Raw genomic sequence first — 17,283 nt, 5'->3', positions numbered from 1 at the left:
AAGCCTTTTAGGAGGGCACAAAATGAAAAGTTCGAGTCTAATTGTTCAGTCGTGATTTTAGTCCTTGCAGATCATGCTTTAACTACAAAGTTACACTGCAACAAAATGTTATAGTGTGAACAAAACAATACTAAACTTACCCCTCTGAAATTCCAGCCCTTGGTGGAAGGAAACAAGGAAAAATTGTTCTGTTGCTGTTGTTTTGGCCTGCAAGATGAGAAAAGACAAGTGTTTACCTTTTCAGCTGCCCTGTTTTCTATATCAGCAGCAGAATGACAATAGAGGGAGAAAAGAAAAATACAAACATGCTTCAAGCAGCAAGACACCTCAGATTTCCTTGGCTGTACCTCTGACAGGTTTCTGTCTTCAGTGTAGTTACAGGTTTTAATTCAGATTGAGAGCTAAGGGACATGGCAGCCTTACAGGCCTTCAGAGAGCACTGACTTGATGACTGTCAACAACTTATTACTCCCACTGATTTTCCACAAGGAGAGACAACCCTGACCCAAACAAGCTGTGAAGATGCAATTATGCCATGTGATGCAGGATGGTGCAGGCTGCAGCTGCACTGGATGAGGACACAAAGAGCCTTTAATCCTGCCACTGAAGCCACGCAAAGCACCACTGCAAAGCACATCAGCCACACTCTGGTGTGACGCTAAAAACTAGAAGCCAACTTCTGTTTTTACTCCTTCCAAAAAAAAGAAAAAAAATAAAATAAAATCTTTCTCCTACTCTGTAATTATCACTGTACAATTATTTCTGAAAAGGAACCATAACATTGTCCACTTCACTCTTAATGACTGCTTTTCAGCAGTAGGATCTTAAATTACTTCACAAAGGTAGGCAAACATTGCTGAGATTTTACACATGAAGTCAGATCAAAGCTCGACTGACCTGCTGGAGCTCACCAAACCAACAAAGAGTTTGGCAGCAGGACCCAAGTGCTGAGCACACTGCAACCCCAACCATGCAATTATACACCTTACAGAAGCTACCACAAATAATAACAGGGACACAAAAACTTGGTTAAAACCCGCAAATTAAATGGCTGCTTTTCAAACCTCACCATCCAACAATAACAGGACGGATATTTTGCAGTTAAAGCACTGAACTAACACGAGTCGTTCCTGCTGCTTATAGTTCTTGAAGGACTCCAATATACCATGCCCCAGTTTCTTTTCTGTAGAGTCAGGATGGCAATAGTTTTCACTGGTTTTCTTACTGTCTTCTCTATTTTCGTGTCAAATATTTGCTGTATGGACGTTTTTCTTATTATGTTCATTAAAACACATCGTAGAGCTGTGATCAGAGGAGATGTTTTTTGATCCCAGCATAATGCAAAAGATAAAATTATAATCATAATAATTAAGTAATTTTTGTAACATCAAAGGTTGAGATGTAAATCTTCTCAGTTTTTCACTCTATCAGCCTGCCAACCAGAAAGAATATCAATATTGAAATGTATTGATAAAGTCATTAAAAAGCAGAAGTCACTACACATGACAGACTTTAACATCAAAGACTGTCCCACTAATAAATCCTCCTAATACAGCTTTCCAAGTTAAAATATTATGAAACTGAATTTCTAACATAAAAGCCTCACTGGAACAGTAACTGCATTATGAAAAGAGAAAAATGTGATTAACAAAAGTTACACAGATAATTGTCCCAATGGTGTTTTGCAGTTTTTTAGTCACAGGCGATCTCACACTGGAACCAATTAGATTTTCAAAAAACATACTCTGAGCTTTACAGAAAGTTGTACTCCTTCTCAAAAAGTTTGTTTAAACTTATGTTTCAGCACTTTTATCTTCTATTTTAATGTTGTTCTGGTATTTATTTTAGCATTTGATTAAGAACTGCACTAGTTTTATACTAGTTAAGCTGAATATAGGGGGAACAACAGATATTTCAACTTCAATATAGCAGGTGTTATGATATTTTAGACAATGTTTCAAGGGAAATGAAGACTACATTAAAAATTATCTCCCCACAATCATTCTGTAATGAGAACTAAGAACTCCGTAATAAGCAATAAATTTGTTGAATAAGCAATAAATTTCATGGAATCACAGAATATGCTGAGATGGAAGGGACCCACAAGGATCATCAAGTCCAACTCCTGGCCCTGCACCTCAAGTAATAAAACATAGTTCTTCCAAAAGCAAGACCTCATTTACCATTTTCAATTTGGTCCTTCACTATCTTATTTTGATCTCTTGGTCTTCCCATCTGTCAACATCAGTGAGAACTGTACTGAAAAAGAAATAGAGTAAAGTAGAATTTTTCAAACAAAGAAAAAAAGAGGACTCAGATTAATAGGCATTAACAGTGATGAGCAGACCTGACTTTTAGAGGCACTTACGTCTAAGATAAATTACTCAGGTACTACAGTAAGGCTTTTTCAAATGTCAAGTACAAGACAGGGATGGTCCCTCTAACTGCAAGCACTGTGATTAACATTTGTGAAATGCACCAAATACATTATCATAGGCTGGATCGCGGCTGAGAAAAGGAAGGTCGTAATAATGTGTGAGGTAAAGGAGGAGTTCCTCCCTACAATTATTGTAACAATAGTCTGAAAGCTGTAATCTGTAACACTTGACTTTTCCTAGCATGGATCTCTTTCAGCTAAAAGACTCCAAAACATTTTCTCCTCAGTACCGCGGTTTTAAGAATGAAAGACTAGAAGGTGGGGCTATAAAGGAACTCTTAACACTGTGGGAGGGAGGGGGTCACCACACCTGCCAGCTGAGCTTGGTTTGGGGATCGCTATGGAAAGTTTCCCTTGGAAACAGAAGCCTGAAACCAAGTCCCTCCAGTGTGAGAGAAGTGCAAGCAGAGACCTGTCCCTTGGAAAGGCGGCCCGTGGCGATCCTCAACATTCAGCCCGGGTGTGAAATTCCTCCTTCTCCTCATTAGCAGATGTTTTAACTGTTTATCTTCCATTTGATCTTCAAGCTCCAGCCTTGGCAACACAAACCCTGGAAATGGCATCTTCATGCCTCAGTAGCTCCGATGTTCCTTAGATCCCTTGAAACGTTTACAGGGAATGACCAAACTATATCGACTTGCTCACCTGCTACTTTCCTACTGTAATCCTGCTGTTCGATAAGAGCAATTTAGAATTTTACTGAACAAAACTTCGATTACTGCAGGAACTTTGACACTGGTGATATCCTTTGAGCTGTGGCACTGGCTTTGATCAAGGTGCTTCTACTACTCTTTTGTACCCCGGGGAGTAAAATGCTTCTGTCCTTAACATGTGTAGGGTTTTCTGTTTAGGTTCTCTCGCACACATACTGTGGATATATAATAAAAGTATCTGTTGGACAAATATATCCTTATTGAAATCTTTCTTTAGACACAATTGTTAGACACCAGATGAACATGCCTTCTAGAATAAATTAATGGAGATTTTTTGTGCAACATCTACTGTGCTGTAGGTCAATTATATAATGACAATCAGTAAGTGTATAAAGGAATCTAAAAACAACAACATGAGCTGAATGTTTTAAAGCTTCTATTACATTTACTAACAAAAGTGTATTATCTGCCTTGAAGCATGATGATGAGATAAATGAACAATTTATGGCAGTTTATATTAAACTCAAGTAACTTTTACATCTTCATTTGATCCTCCAGTCTATCTGCACACAGAATCACTGACTACAAGAGGATTTTTTTAGATATGCATATCCAAGCTGTGCATGTTTTGTTTAAAATACTCAGCTGCTACATCCGTTTTCAGATAAAAGCACATTTCACAAATCTACATGAATACTCACTCAGATAAAAAAAGGAAAGCTCAGACCACTTAGAGACAAACTGTGCTAAGTAAAAATCTTTCTCAATCTGCAAAAATAAAGGTTGTTACTACAGCTGTGAATAGTTTACAAAGATACTGTTAAATAATAAATAGTACTTACTGTTCAGAACTGTTCTTTGTAATGTCGTCTGCCTAACCTATCAAAATTGTACACTAAGATACAGTTCACAAAAGCACATTTATTTTAATACACTGGGATAGTTGTGATACCAAATTATACACAAGAAAACTACATTACAAGAAAACTAAATTACATATAAGAAAATGTCAAAGTAATTTATCTGGTGAAGCCTGAGACATAAGAGAATTTTAGCTTTGAACAATAGCTTTGAATACTGATTCTCTTAGATAGTTTAAATTACAGATAATAATAAATTAATGTACCTTTGGTACTGATTTTAAAAGAAGAAAAAAAGCCCATGCTTTGACTTATTTAATAAAAAGCACTGACTCGTCCACTTGAAATCCCAAATATTATTTCTCTTTTATACTAGGCCTGTGCGATTTGGCACTAAAAGGAGATTGTGGGAAATTTCATTTATTTTCCAGAAGCGTAAAACAAATCTAACACAACAGAATTTGGCTCAGAAACTATTTAGGTTCACACAGAGAGCTTACTTGATACACTTTTCTTGCTAAAGGCAAAGTAACTCAAAGACTGTGAGCACGTTTGGTTTGCCAAGGCCCCGGCCTGCAGACAGGAGCTCTTCAAGCTCTCACTGCGAGATAACTGGGGGTGGGGAGGCCACTTGATGACTGAGCACTCAGTATCTTGAGAGAAACTAAAATATCAACCGAGAAAAAAACCCAGATGACTGATTTTTAGCTGTTGTGCTGATTTCCTGAGTGTTAACAATCTTTTATTGTCCTACTATCATGAACTGGCATAAACACATTAAGAAAGAAAAACAGCCCCGTGACTGGCTGCACACACAAAGGCATTGCTGAGCAGGTACATGTAGCAGGGAGCTGTCCCACACCTACTCTTTTCCCATGCTTTCTTCACAACATGTGTAGTTATACTGCTGAACCAGTGCAACCTACTGTCAAATATCCCACCACCAATAAAACCCAAAGAAGCTACAAAATGCATTTTTTTCATTTCTGTATTTGATTGCTTTCCTGTAAAAATTAAAACTAGTTTTGTGAAAGATGAAAAAAAAAATCGTTTATTTCTTCATCTGTTACTGCAGGCTAATGCAATAACTTCCATCAATATACACCACTATAAAAGCATCCCCTCTTGACACAATGAACCCTGGTCACATCTGAAAGAGAAATTCCTGGCTACTGGCCAACAGGAGGACCCAGACTTGTCTGCTGTTTGACAAAGGTACAGCTGCATGATTGCTGGGAAGGATGAGAAGAGCCTCCTGTATTATGTTTCTATAACAAAATATCACCATTTCATGAGTATTGTAAAAACTGAGATTATAAAGATTGTTCACTGGCTTACTTTGACCATGCAGCATAAAATTATTACTGTTATCATTTCAGTTATATTGGGAAGAAGAAAGAGCAATAAGGTTTGTTAATTCTTAGTCATTACCTCACGCCCACTTCTGTATCACAGAAACTGAATTCTTTACAGAGAGAACTGGTCATTCAAAAGAAATGGCTCATCTACACCCCACGGTCAGACACAGCCAGGTAAGATCCTCTGGACCACGGGAAAAATAAGATCTGATGTAAAGGCTTAAATGCCCCCATCAGGAGGTGAGAAAAAGCAAGCCTGGGGCAAAAACCGCACAATACTCAAGGAAAGACAACAAGTCTATTTTGTTTTCAAACAAAAAGCTGGGAAATCCACTGAGCTTAGCAAGACTGGACCCTCACTGGTTAGACAGTAACAAGCACCTTCACCCAGAGAAAGCAGACAAGGCATTTCATAGCTGTTGGTGAAATCCAACCAAACTGCATTTTCAGCTAGCCTGGAGAGAACCTCCTAACCCTCAAAATCCATCCAAGTGCCATTACATCATGTTCTTGATAAAGGAAATGGGTGGCTTCTGAAAACCCTTTTTGTTTGGATCCACCTCATCTGGCTCTTTCTGAAGGTAAACATGAACTCCTGTGAAGCTGTGGTTCACTAACAGGCATTCAGGGAGATCAGCACTGAATAATGAGGCAACGCTATTTTAAAAAAGTAACATTGACTTAGGGGCAAGTCAATTCAACGTGCTATTTTTAAATTCCCATACTGCTAGTTCCTGATGCTTTGGTTGCAACTTCATATTTTTCTGCCCTATAGTTTGTATTTCAACTGAAAAGGCCCAAAATGTAGGTTTCTAACAAAGATGTCATACAGGATCATTATACCATTAAGCCTGTAGTCAATTCAGAGGCTTCTCTTTGTTGAAAAATATAAAACTCCTGCACACCTTTACAAGAGAGCTGTGTGATACTTTCACACCTCACTCTTAAGGATCTGGCACTGAGCCAGTCAGTCAAGGAAGGAAATCTGCTTTTATTAAATATGATCGGTTGTAGAGCACTGTAACACTCAGAATGCTGTTCCACTGAGCAAGATTATTCTTGCATGAAGGGTTTTATACTGAGTGACAAGAACCACTCCTGCAATTTCTATGTAGACATTCCAGAACATCTTATCATGGGATTGTAACAGGCCTGTCACCACCAGAGCTAATAAACTAAACTTCTCCAAGTGTACACAGTCATTCCCATGACTTAACTTCAGTGTGCTGTGACTACCCCTCCAGTAAAGTCAAATTATACCACAGTTTTGTGTCTACACTAGTTCTGCCCTCTACCACATCTAGTAAGCTGCCAGTATATTTTTTTTTAAAGTTATGTGCACCAAAATGAACTACAAGAGGCCCTGAATCACAATTTAAAATAGTATGTGATACATACAAACAAGTCATGAAGATCACACAACTTTTTACAAAGACATTTTCACTTGTAAGACTTCTACCTGCTTTACCAGCAGGTTGCACACCACAGGCACCCAAATGAAACAAATAGTGATTTCACCTCCATTTCATCACATTTCCATCTGCACAGTAATTCCTATTAAGTTGAATAAATAACTGAGAGAATTGCCAGACCCCTGGGCTTAGAAAAGTATTTTCTCCTCATATTTAACAAAGTGCTCTTCACAATTTTCTTATTCAGCTTTAACATAATTTTTTAGATCTTGAAAAGAATTAGCAGAGTCTTTTTAATATTTATTGCTTTAGTTTCCCCTTTTTTTATGTGGCGCATTGGGTGTTTTCCTTGTAGCCACAAATCTCCTGGGCTCCATAAGCATTTTCTTTTATTCCATGACAGTAAAGCTACCAAATCAAGCCCTAAAATGCTTTCAAGTTTAAAAGTTTATTCATATCATAAACACTGGACTGGTTTCCCCTTTGTTCTGAATGAAAGTGAAATAAATACAAACAAGGCAACTATATGCACAAAGGCCAGTTTACACATACAAGGAGAGCTAGATTTAACAACAAATAGCCTCAACGAATATTGTACCCTCTGATATCAGGATATTTAATACAAACACTGACAAATATATTTCTGCAAAAATCAGAAGAGTTTTTGAAGGCAATTTATAAATAGACACTGAAGTCAACAAACACTGACCTCCACCATGTGACTTTTGTGATCCTGACCTTTGTTGCACAGAGAGGTCAGAAGGTTATCAGGATAGTTTTATCTCCACGAGTTATGTAAACCTAATGAATAATGCTGTTAATAAAAAATAAGTTATAATTCCTGAGCAGAAGATTTTGTACTACAAATTTGGCTTTGGAAGTTTCTTTACAACATGAAACGTTTGAAGCTGGTGCCAAATTTTACACCTCATGTTTAAAACACTTCATTGGTCTTGGGGATGATACTTCAGCAATACATTTAAAAGGTGTTTCTATTCTGAAACCAGACACTCCTTTCAACATGTCTGTTTTATGTAGGAGAATGACTTCCTATTAAGTAAGCAAAACCCTCACACGTTCACTGAAGGGATATTTAACCTGAGATGCAAAAGCAAAATGTTTTCAGTTAGTTATTATTCACAGCTGGGTTCCCGTGGGAACATTTTCTGCATCACTGTTGCCATAGTAATTACTATAGAAACCCCTGAATGCAATGGAGTAAAACCTGTTGAAACCATCGTGCCATTAAAGCTCCATTCAAAATATCAACTCAGAACAGAAAATGTTCACTTAGCTCTTCTTCTGCCAGCAACAAGTAATGTTGCTCTTCAATATAAATACACCAACTACAGTAATTTCTGCCCAAAACCATTTTACAAGACCATACATGAAATTTTGTTAAAATAATTCTTTTACAAGTACAGAATCCTATAATTAAAAAATAACAGTGATGGCTCTGAAAGAGTGTATATTTTTTGTTTGTCCCAGGTCAAAGCACATTCCTTAAAAAGTGCATTTATTGGTAGGAGAGATCTGGAGCCAGTTTTTTCCAAAATGCATATATATGTATATATAAAAAATAAAGTGTATTTCAATGGATGTATGCACACATACACACACACATGCTTTTTCTTTCCTTCCTAATTACTACAATTCCTGCAAAACCAGGCATTAACATATGAAGTGAGACCAGTGGATCAGACAGAAAATGTGAGTTTGCTGTAAAACACACCGGTGATGGGTTGAGCCACCAATGGAGGAATTGAGCACTTGGAGAACTAGAGAGATTTTTCCTTTATTTTCACCAGGTTTTTGGTTTTTTTCTAGACATTCTCCACTATTATGTTTCCTCCGAAACATTTTTTTAATGCTATGCCTTTAAATTAGGCACACCTACCTCTGTTCTTACTCTCGCTGATGTTAGTTAATATATGTGGGTTTCAAAGAGGTGTATTAATTAGAGACATACATTGCAATATTTCATGATAAAAACTAAAAGCTCCCTAATCACAAAACCAAGACAACAGACCTTTTCAGTCTGAATACAGAAAGCACCAGAACACAAGGACACTATTCCTTGTCACTGCAGCAGCTGAAGTAAGAGGGTCAAACCACCAGGCAAGAAATCAAACAGATGTTGATTTGATTAATGATGCTGCAAAAGTATTTATGGTTTCCTCTATGGTCATTGATACCAGAACTACCGTTTGGAGCCATCAGTGATAGGAACATAAATTAAACTATTCTATCACTGTTCTGTGATTCTATGAACAGTTGATATGAAAAGAGTTCACTTCATCTGATACTCTCCCCACCTCCAACTAAAGTGGGGTCTTTTGCATTAAACACATCAAGGATTTCAGGATGCTGCAAGATTCCCTGACAATGTTATCTAACAGCCCTACAGGCAGATCTCCCAACCTTGACAAACTTAAACTGAGATAGAATGCACATGCAGTGATAGGAAGTCCCTTGGGAGGAGTGGCACAGCAATGAAGACCAAGTTTGCAAGTCTGATGATCCAGCACGGGATCTTTGTTCAAGGTAAAGACTTGATGACAAAAGGTGCTTTCTCATTCCCAAGAGACCAGGGTGGTACCAGAATTAGGTGAAGCAGCACTCACACCCGGCACGGCATGTGACCTCATGATTGCCATCGGAACGTAAAGAACAGGGATTTGACTCTGGAGTGCACACGGTGACAGCAGAGGCATCACCTCTGCCCGCACACGCCTCCGGAGCAGCCCCCGCCGGGGGCAGCGCTGCTAAAGATCATTTCCTGTGGCTGCAGCCCCTGAGCTCTGCCCCAGCCTCAGCTCTCCTCATCCTGTGATCCCCCTGTCAGGAGGGCCGTGGGCAGTTCAGTCCCACACCCCAGCTCTCCCTCACCCTGTGATCCTTCTGTCAGGAGGGCTGTGGGCAGTTCAGAGCAACACTTCTGCTGCTGGGCTCCTGCCCAGAGAAGGTGAATGGTTTCACTCCCTGGGAGCCTTCCTCGCCATGCTGGTACTAAGCGGGGCTCTCATCTCAACCCGTACCCAATTATGTTAAAACTGGAGTTTATTTGCTCTGATTTTTTTTTTTTTAATTTTTGAAGAGATTAAACTAGGCAATGAGTTGAAAAGTTACTGGTAAGAGACCGACAGCACAGGCATATGTCATTTCCTGAGGAAACCAGGCTTTCTTCAAACCACACACACACACACACCTTTCTGCAAAAATTTGTCTGGGTACCTTGAAAACCACAGCAAACGCCCTTGATGTCCTACTGAGAAAGACAGAAGTTGGGCAGAGGGTATTTGGCTGGGGTTTTAAACTCAAAACATCTCATAATTTTTTTTCTTTGAGTAAATTTATGGAATGGGGAAAAAAGTCTGTTCTTTACATTGTCATAAAGAGTCAACAACCCTACTCAGGGGAAAATTGCAATTTTTTTTCCCTCAAGGTTCATAAAATCAAGTGGCTCTTCTCAAGAGAGAAAAATTTTAAATTACTAGCAAGTGAAAAATATTGAATGTTAAACCTTACCCACAAGGAAATAAACATTAATTTCTGATATGTAAACAAAGAGCTTTAAGATGATCACTCTAAACTCAACTGCACTGTGAAAAAGTGCAGCAAAGAAGCATCACAGTATTTTGAAGTTATCTTTAAGTGGGAACCTGATCAAAACAGTTACATCTTTGCTTTAGTAAAATATAAACAGTTGCAGTACAGTTGTAATGGAGTTCATTGAAAGCAAAAGCCTTAGCAAACAAAAGATTGCCCTATGGTGCATTTGAGATGTAACTGACTGCTAAAAGGATATTAAGGCATTAAATTACCATAGAAGACATTTACTGTGAGCAAGCTCTGATATAATGAGTGCCTTTCTTTGCACACCAATTACAACACCTATAAACATTAGCACATAATAAAAATGGGGTGTTACTACACTTTTACAACAGCTTCACACAAAACCTTTTCTATTCTTACAGAAATCTAAAAACATCTACTAAGTACTGTGTGAAGAATCTGAGATTTTAGATATTTGACTTTCAAATAAATACAGGCACTTGTATAACTGAAATTGTTTTCCTACAAGGAAAACTTCCTACGCAAGTTAGCACTGTAAACAAAAGAAATTAATGTGCTTTGTTAAAATTTCCACTTCGTTAAGTCTGTAACAAAGAAAAACAACAGGCATCCATTCTGGTCCCAAATCTTGCTCTGCAGCACTACAGTTGTGTTTACCTGAGCAATTCCTAAGCCTCTTGGTTAGGCTGAGAAAACAGTTTAGCAGTTTCCTCAGGGGAAACACAGCTTGTTGTTTCGCCAGACTACTAATTATCGCCATCTATTCACCCAGCAGATACAAAATCCTAACTGAACAGCGATTTTAGGATAGATTAGATAGTTCCTGGGACTACCAATACTTTGGCAAAAGAGTCACAGATTCCTCACTGGGGAAAAAAAAATTATTTTAATCACGGATTAAAACAGCTTGATTTGAAAAGAACAAGGAAATAATACTCAGGAACTTAACACAAAACCATTTCCTTTAAATAAGGATACCAGAGATCTAGAATCCAAAACAAGTTTTTCTCAGTTCTAGAGCTCTCGGCCAACCTTCCTACCTGCCCTTTGTGACAACTCGGTGTTTCTGTAGGTAGGAGTCAGCTGCTGAAAGGCCTGAGGCAGGGGCATGGTAAGAGAAAAACATGCTCACGTCCTGCCTGTACTGTTTGTGAGAAAACAAAGAGACTCAACATCATGAACTGTGTTCCTCAGGGAGGCAGGGACAGCTGCTTCAGTGGCATGAAGCTGCACATCGGTAGAGGAATGGAAGGAATCACTATTGTGTTTATGACTACAAAGTTACCACATACAGTGTTTGCAAACACAGTGCGCAGAGCAAGGGGACATTGCACAGTCTTCTTGTAAAGAGGCTATTTGGGAGCTGTAAGAGAAAAACCTCCTCAGCCTGACAGGAGGAAACTGCAGAGCTCTCATACAGACCTGAAGGACACTGCTGGGCAGAAATTCCAGTCACACCTGCACGGCACACATACACACTACGAGCAAAACCAGACAGACACAACCCTCAAAGAGGAAAAGAAATTATTTAGATACTGAAAAACTATCAAGAAACTAAGTATTGCAATATTAAGTCCTACAAAATAAGAGACAAACACCAGCAAGTGGGAGAAGCTTGGCTGAGGCTTAATGGAATTAAAAGCAAATTAAAGCATTTATTACAGCAAAGCCCTGTGCAGTCACCGGCGGCAAACATCGCCCTCCGCTGGGCAAAGCACAGCCCCGCACTGCCCTCACCTGCCCGCGCTCTGGGATCCCGCTGGGAATTATCCTGTGCTCTCCCATTTACATACAAAACCCTGATGGCAAGCGATAACTGAAGCTCAGTTTCCTCACAACTCTCCCACTCCAGTAAACGCAGAACGAAAAGATTCTGAAGGAACACATGTTCAGCAGCCTATCCAACGTAACACCTATGGGAACCTTCCCTTTAAATTCCCCTCTCCCTGCATCCAGTAGTTTTATTTTATTTTACAATCATGCTGTAAATGGTGATATATATATATATATATACATATATATTATACATAAATTTAAAACATCCTCCAAATATAACGAAACACAAATCAGAATGAAGAGAACTTTTCATGATTAATTTCAAATCTCTGTTGAAATGAAACGCAAAAGAACCAATTCAGTACCCTGTGACAGAAGATGTGACCAGGCAAACGTTGCCTTGTGCCAGCTGAGTTGTAGATTAAATAAGAAACAGAATATTAAGACCATTAAAGGAGCCATAATTTAACCTCTGGATTAACCATATGATGCACAATGGATTTGAGATAGCTTTATTTCCTACAAAAATTGAATGGGAATTAACTGGACCATCATAGAAACTTCACCAGATCACTTTCTATGAGTGAAAGGCAAAAGTGGGAAGAGTTTATTATTATTCTGTTATTTCGGTCATAATAAACAAGCAGATTATCAAATAAATTTCAATGCTTAATGATAAAGTAATTTAATCTTCTAAATCCTATTTTTTCTCCCCGGTTTCTTTTTCATTAGTATGGAGATTGGTGGATATTTCCCCCTATTTTCTGTTTTGCTATGGAGTGTCCCCATGTCAACACAGCACAGAGGAGAAAGATGAAAGAGTTCCTTGGGTCAGCTGCTAGTTCAGAAAAATGAGAGGATAATCAAGGGGAAGAAAAAAAACCCCAAACCTTAAGAAATCTGATGAATGGGACAGAAAAGGTGCTATATATCAGGGTACATACAATAAAAGCATAGCATCACTTTCCCTGTCTGCACTTTAATACAAATCTCTCACTGATCTGTAGTTAACTTACCATGACTCACTCACTGCATTAAGTTGTTAGAGAAAAAACAGATATGAGAGAGAGGGAAACATGCCTAAGCATACCCAGCTACAGTTCACCAGATCTTCTAGTTCTGCTGTAGTAATAAATAATAAACTATAGGTTCTGAATGTGAACGAAATTGCAAAGAGACCTCAGTTTTAAAAAACTTGAGTGCAGCTATTTTTTTTTTTTCATCTATCTAGTCACATACAATTTGCATTTTAAGCTGTGGAATAGAAACACATTATACAGCTTTCAAAATAGAGCCACATTTATCTTACTGTTCTGTACAGACTGGGACTGGGGAGACCCAAAGAGAGAAGCTGAGACAGAATTAGTTTTCCTTTGAGTAGCTGGAACAGTGCTGTGTTTTGGATTCAGTACAGGAATGATGCTGATAACACACAGATGTTTTGGTTGTTGCTCAGGAGAGCTCACCCTGAGCCAAGGACTTCTCAGTGTCACGTGCTCTGCTAGTGAGGAGCTGCACGAGAAACTGGGATGGAAATGGCCAGGGCAGGTGCCCTGAACTGGCCACAGGGATATTCCATAACGTAGGATAAAAGTTTGCTGGAGGGGGCTGATCACTGCAGTGTCTGGTGAGCAACTGCAGTGTGCATCCCTTGTTTCTCCCTGTCCTTTCCATTACAATTACTATTATCATTACTATTTGTTAGGGGTTAAGCCACAACAACTATGAAGGGTGAAAGGCACTGTTTTCCTTTACTTTGCTTGTTTGTGTTTTTCAAATAGAAATGTTTATTTTTTTCTGCAATTATTGTAGGTTTTTCATAAGGTAATAGAAAAGGAAAAGAAAATACAGCTGGATGCTGCATATCTGAATGAGAAGATAAGGCTTTATAGAACAAATAAAAACTAAGATTACAAATTTCGTCCTTGTTCTAAACTATGCAAACTCATTTATTTGATGTTTGCAAGATTGCACTGAAGGAGACATTTTCATCTGCTATAATATAACTTCAACTTGCAAACAATCAAAACGTGAGTTAGGGATGCTGGGTCCTCCTTCCCTAGTGTATTAGTTATTAACATTGGTGATCCAAGCCTAATGACCAGTGTTATTTATCACCCTGACAGGATGCACTTCTCTCATTCACAGAGGGGAAAAATAGAAATAAATTTTAAAAAATGTTAACACACCAAAATGTGAAAGCCTGGTTCTTTAAATAAAGCTATACAGATTCAGCTTCTCAGTTCCAGTGATTCCTGTTCCAGACAAAAGAGTGACTTGCCACAGTCCAAAGTGAAATTTTTTAATAACTTTTCTTTTCTAGATTCACCAATACAGCCCATCCAGAAGAATGGAAGAAGATACTTCTGAAGACAGGTGGACTGACAGATTTTTATACTTCTTTCCTACATCAAAGTAACTAAAAGTTATAGTTTTTAAACATTCTTCATCCTTTAATAAATGTACACACTCCCTGTGAACATTCCATTTACTGGTACATCAGAGTATAAAAGCCACATCACCAGTCTGTTCATTAACACACATTTATAAACAAAATACCACTGAGGGCAGCCTAAAGATGGGATTACCTTTTCCTTGGATAAAAATTTCTTGACATCGAATTGGAACCAAGTAGTTGTTCTGGCAATATTTGTTGTAACTCCCTCCCTAGGCTAACAGCTGTAACAAAGAGTCATGTAACAATAAAAAAGCAGGTAGAGCACAACAGAGTCACACATAGCAAATGTATCAGTATGTAGCAAATGTTTTGAGAGACCTAACATCAACAGAAATTATTTTAAGTATGACCTAGAGACAATGTAATCACATGTACAAAACGGAGATGACAGCTTTATCCAGGAAATCTGGTGAGTGATGATCCCTCACCAAAAAGAAAAGAAGAAATAAACTCTGTGCAAATCCCCACCAAATATTACCCACAAGCAGCAGCCTCAGCCTGGTGAGATGGCTTTAGAAACAACAATCAGTAACTCTCACCTCTGCTTCTACTGCTTTATGTGGGCCCAGAAAAAGGGCAAGGTGGGAAGGGGGAAGGAGAACAACCTGACACCAGAGAGAGGGACCCCAGCGAGCTGAACCCCAGGAACAGCCTCACGCTCGGACCAACGCTGCCACCTCGTGGGGCTCCGGCCAGCGGGCAACCTGAACGCTCGGCTTCCTCTTTCTCAAGGCAGCCTTCAAGAGTTTTTTTGATCCCATGCAGGATGAGGAAATGCAATGCATACTTAGTTTTGTAAGACATGATGATTAAACATATGTTTAAACTTGTACTTGCCTCCGGGGCGTATTTTCTTCAGTTACAAAGCCCATTTCATGAGTGCATGAGGCAAGTCAGCGACTGGTGACTGTGCTTGCTTTAACCATTTCAGCACATTCTCATCTCTGGCAGTTCGTGGGTGTGCTGCAGGACCTGAGATGAGTCACCCTCTCCATGTCCTGCATTGCTCTCCTGAATCTTTATCCACTTCCTTTAAGGGACTGGTTCTCGGGCTGCAAGTCCCAGTGCAAGGGATTCCCTCGTAACAATTTTCAGTTCTACTACTCCTTTTATGGGCATAAGTACATTAATAAACCAGGAAAGTTAGGTAACATATATTCTATATATATATATCTACATTGTAAATATTTGTGTGCTTTATTAAAACTAGTCAGTCATAATTGTTATGTTACGCTAACTATACTGAATATTCTTCAGCTTTCCAGGAAAAGTACTTTCTGTCTTTGTAATAAGATATTACTAGAAAACAACTAATTTCAGGCCTCTTGCAAATAAGATTAATTTTACCCAGCTATCTAAAGTGTTAATTTGTAATTTATGGGCCTTCCTTTTTGCACACACTGTAACCCTGTATTCCCCAAACATGTATCTGCCTTTTGTAATCACAAACATCTGCAGTTAAACTGCACTTGACAAGCACCAGTTTAATTCAGCTCTTCAGGATGACTCATTTCTACTGATTAAACAAGGATACAGAGAAACAGGGAAAGTTGTGCAACTCGTTTCTCTTCTTACAGTAATTCCAGACGCATAATTCTTCCTTCATCAACCAGCAGCTGGCAAAAGCTGCCCCAGAATTATGGTGATTTATGGCATGAAACCTTACTTCCCACACAAGTTAGGAGGCAGCTTGAGCTCTTGTCTGTCCTTGAGCTACAGCATGCAGCAATTTAGCTGCCCTGTTCTGATCCTCATGAAGGAAGAAGGGTTGTGTGATTACACCACAGGCATTAAGAGAAGTGTCTTTGTGAGATCTACACAGCACCTCACCAGGAAGATGCAGATTTTCAGCTGCTCACCTCTGCTTTCCTATCTTGCTTTTACTCGGAGTCACGGGCATGTTGGTTCAAGTATCTCAGTTGACCCTGTTGTTTCTATTTGTTTTTTAGACAGATTAATTAAAAAAAAAAAAAGCTTCAAATACAGGTTGCACAATACCCCAAAATAACTACTTTTCCTGTACTAGAGAGTTTCCAAAATTTTCACATAACCCATATATGGGCACCCCAGACACGTGCACACTACGACAGTAAGCTTTTGTCTTTCAATGTACGCAATTATGGAGCTTGTTTTACAATTAGTTTTTGTAATATCTAAGTTCAGTATCTAAGCTTGTCTTCCTTCTTGCTGTACCCACTGGAGCTTCAATAGAAAGTCACCAAAAATAAGTGACAAGTTGCCAATTTCTCTCGAGTAAATTTATCAAAAAGCAAGTTATTCTTCTATTAAAGCATAGTGCAAAAAACTTGACTGTAAGTCATACTCCCAATGAAAGAGATAATAACTCTTTCAAAATGGGAGAGACAGCATGTAAAATATTTCATGTTGTTATTTGCACACCACTGCTCTCAGTCAAGATTAGTGCCTTTATAGATGAAAAAAGCACTTCCACCTCAGACTGGAAAGGAAAGCTGAAACAAAAAGCAACTCTCTGTTACAGCACAAGACAAAAACAAACAAAAAAGATTTAAAGAAGTTTGTCCTCAAACTCAGCTTAAGTAATAAATACAAATTCAGAATTCACTGGAATTCACATATAACAATGCTTGTTTACTTAAAGATCTATAGACTTATTTATTCATTACATGGAGGTTTTCAGAGAAATTTGGTCTAAAAGTGATGGCAACTTTGTCATAGGAACAGGAGGACTCCACAAGCAACAGGGTAGAGTATTTGGAGACAGAAATGAAAAG

General features: G+C 38.6%; 1 protein-coding gene across 4 annotated transcripts in view; it reads right to left on the bottom strand.

Moving 5' to 3' along the window:
- ARHGEF3 (Rho guanine nucleotide exchange factor 3) overlaps nt 1–17,283 on the bottom strand; it is a 111,189-nt gene that overhangs the window by 78,163 nt on the left and 15,743 nt on the right. For all 4 annotated transcript variants that reach the window (XR_010433486.1, XR_010433487.1, XM_064667652.1 and 1 more), the window contains one exon: nt 141–207. Coding sequence is in view for 2 of the 4 variants with exons in the window: in XM_064667652.1 (XP_064523722.1) it covers nt 141–207 (67 nt within the window). In the remaining 2 variants the exon portion in view is untranslated. The remainder of the gene's footprint in view (nt 1–140; nt 208–17,283) is intronic.

The sequence above is a fragment of the Pseudopipra pipra genome, chromosome 11 (genome assembly GCF_036250125.1).
Source record: "Pseudopipra pipra isolate bDixPip1 chromosome 11, bDixPip1.hap1, whole genome shotgun sequence".
NCBI classification, from domain to species: domain Eukaryota; kingdom Metazoa; phylum Chordata; class Aves; order Passeriformes; family Pipridae; genus Pseudopipra; species Pseudopipra pipra.
Note: the sequence above shows the minus strand (reverse complement) of the source record. Positions and strands in the feature narration are given on the sequence as shown.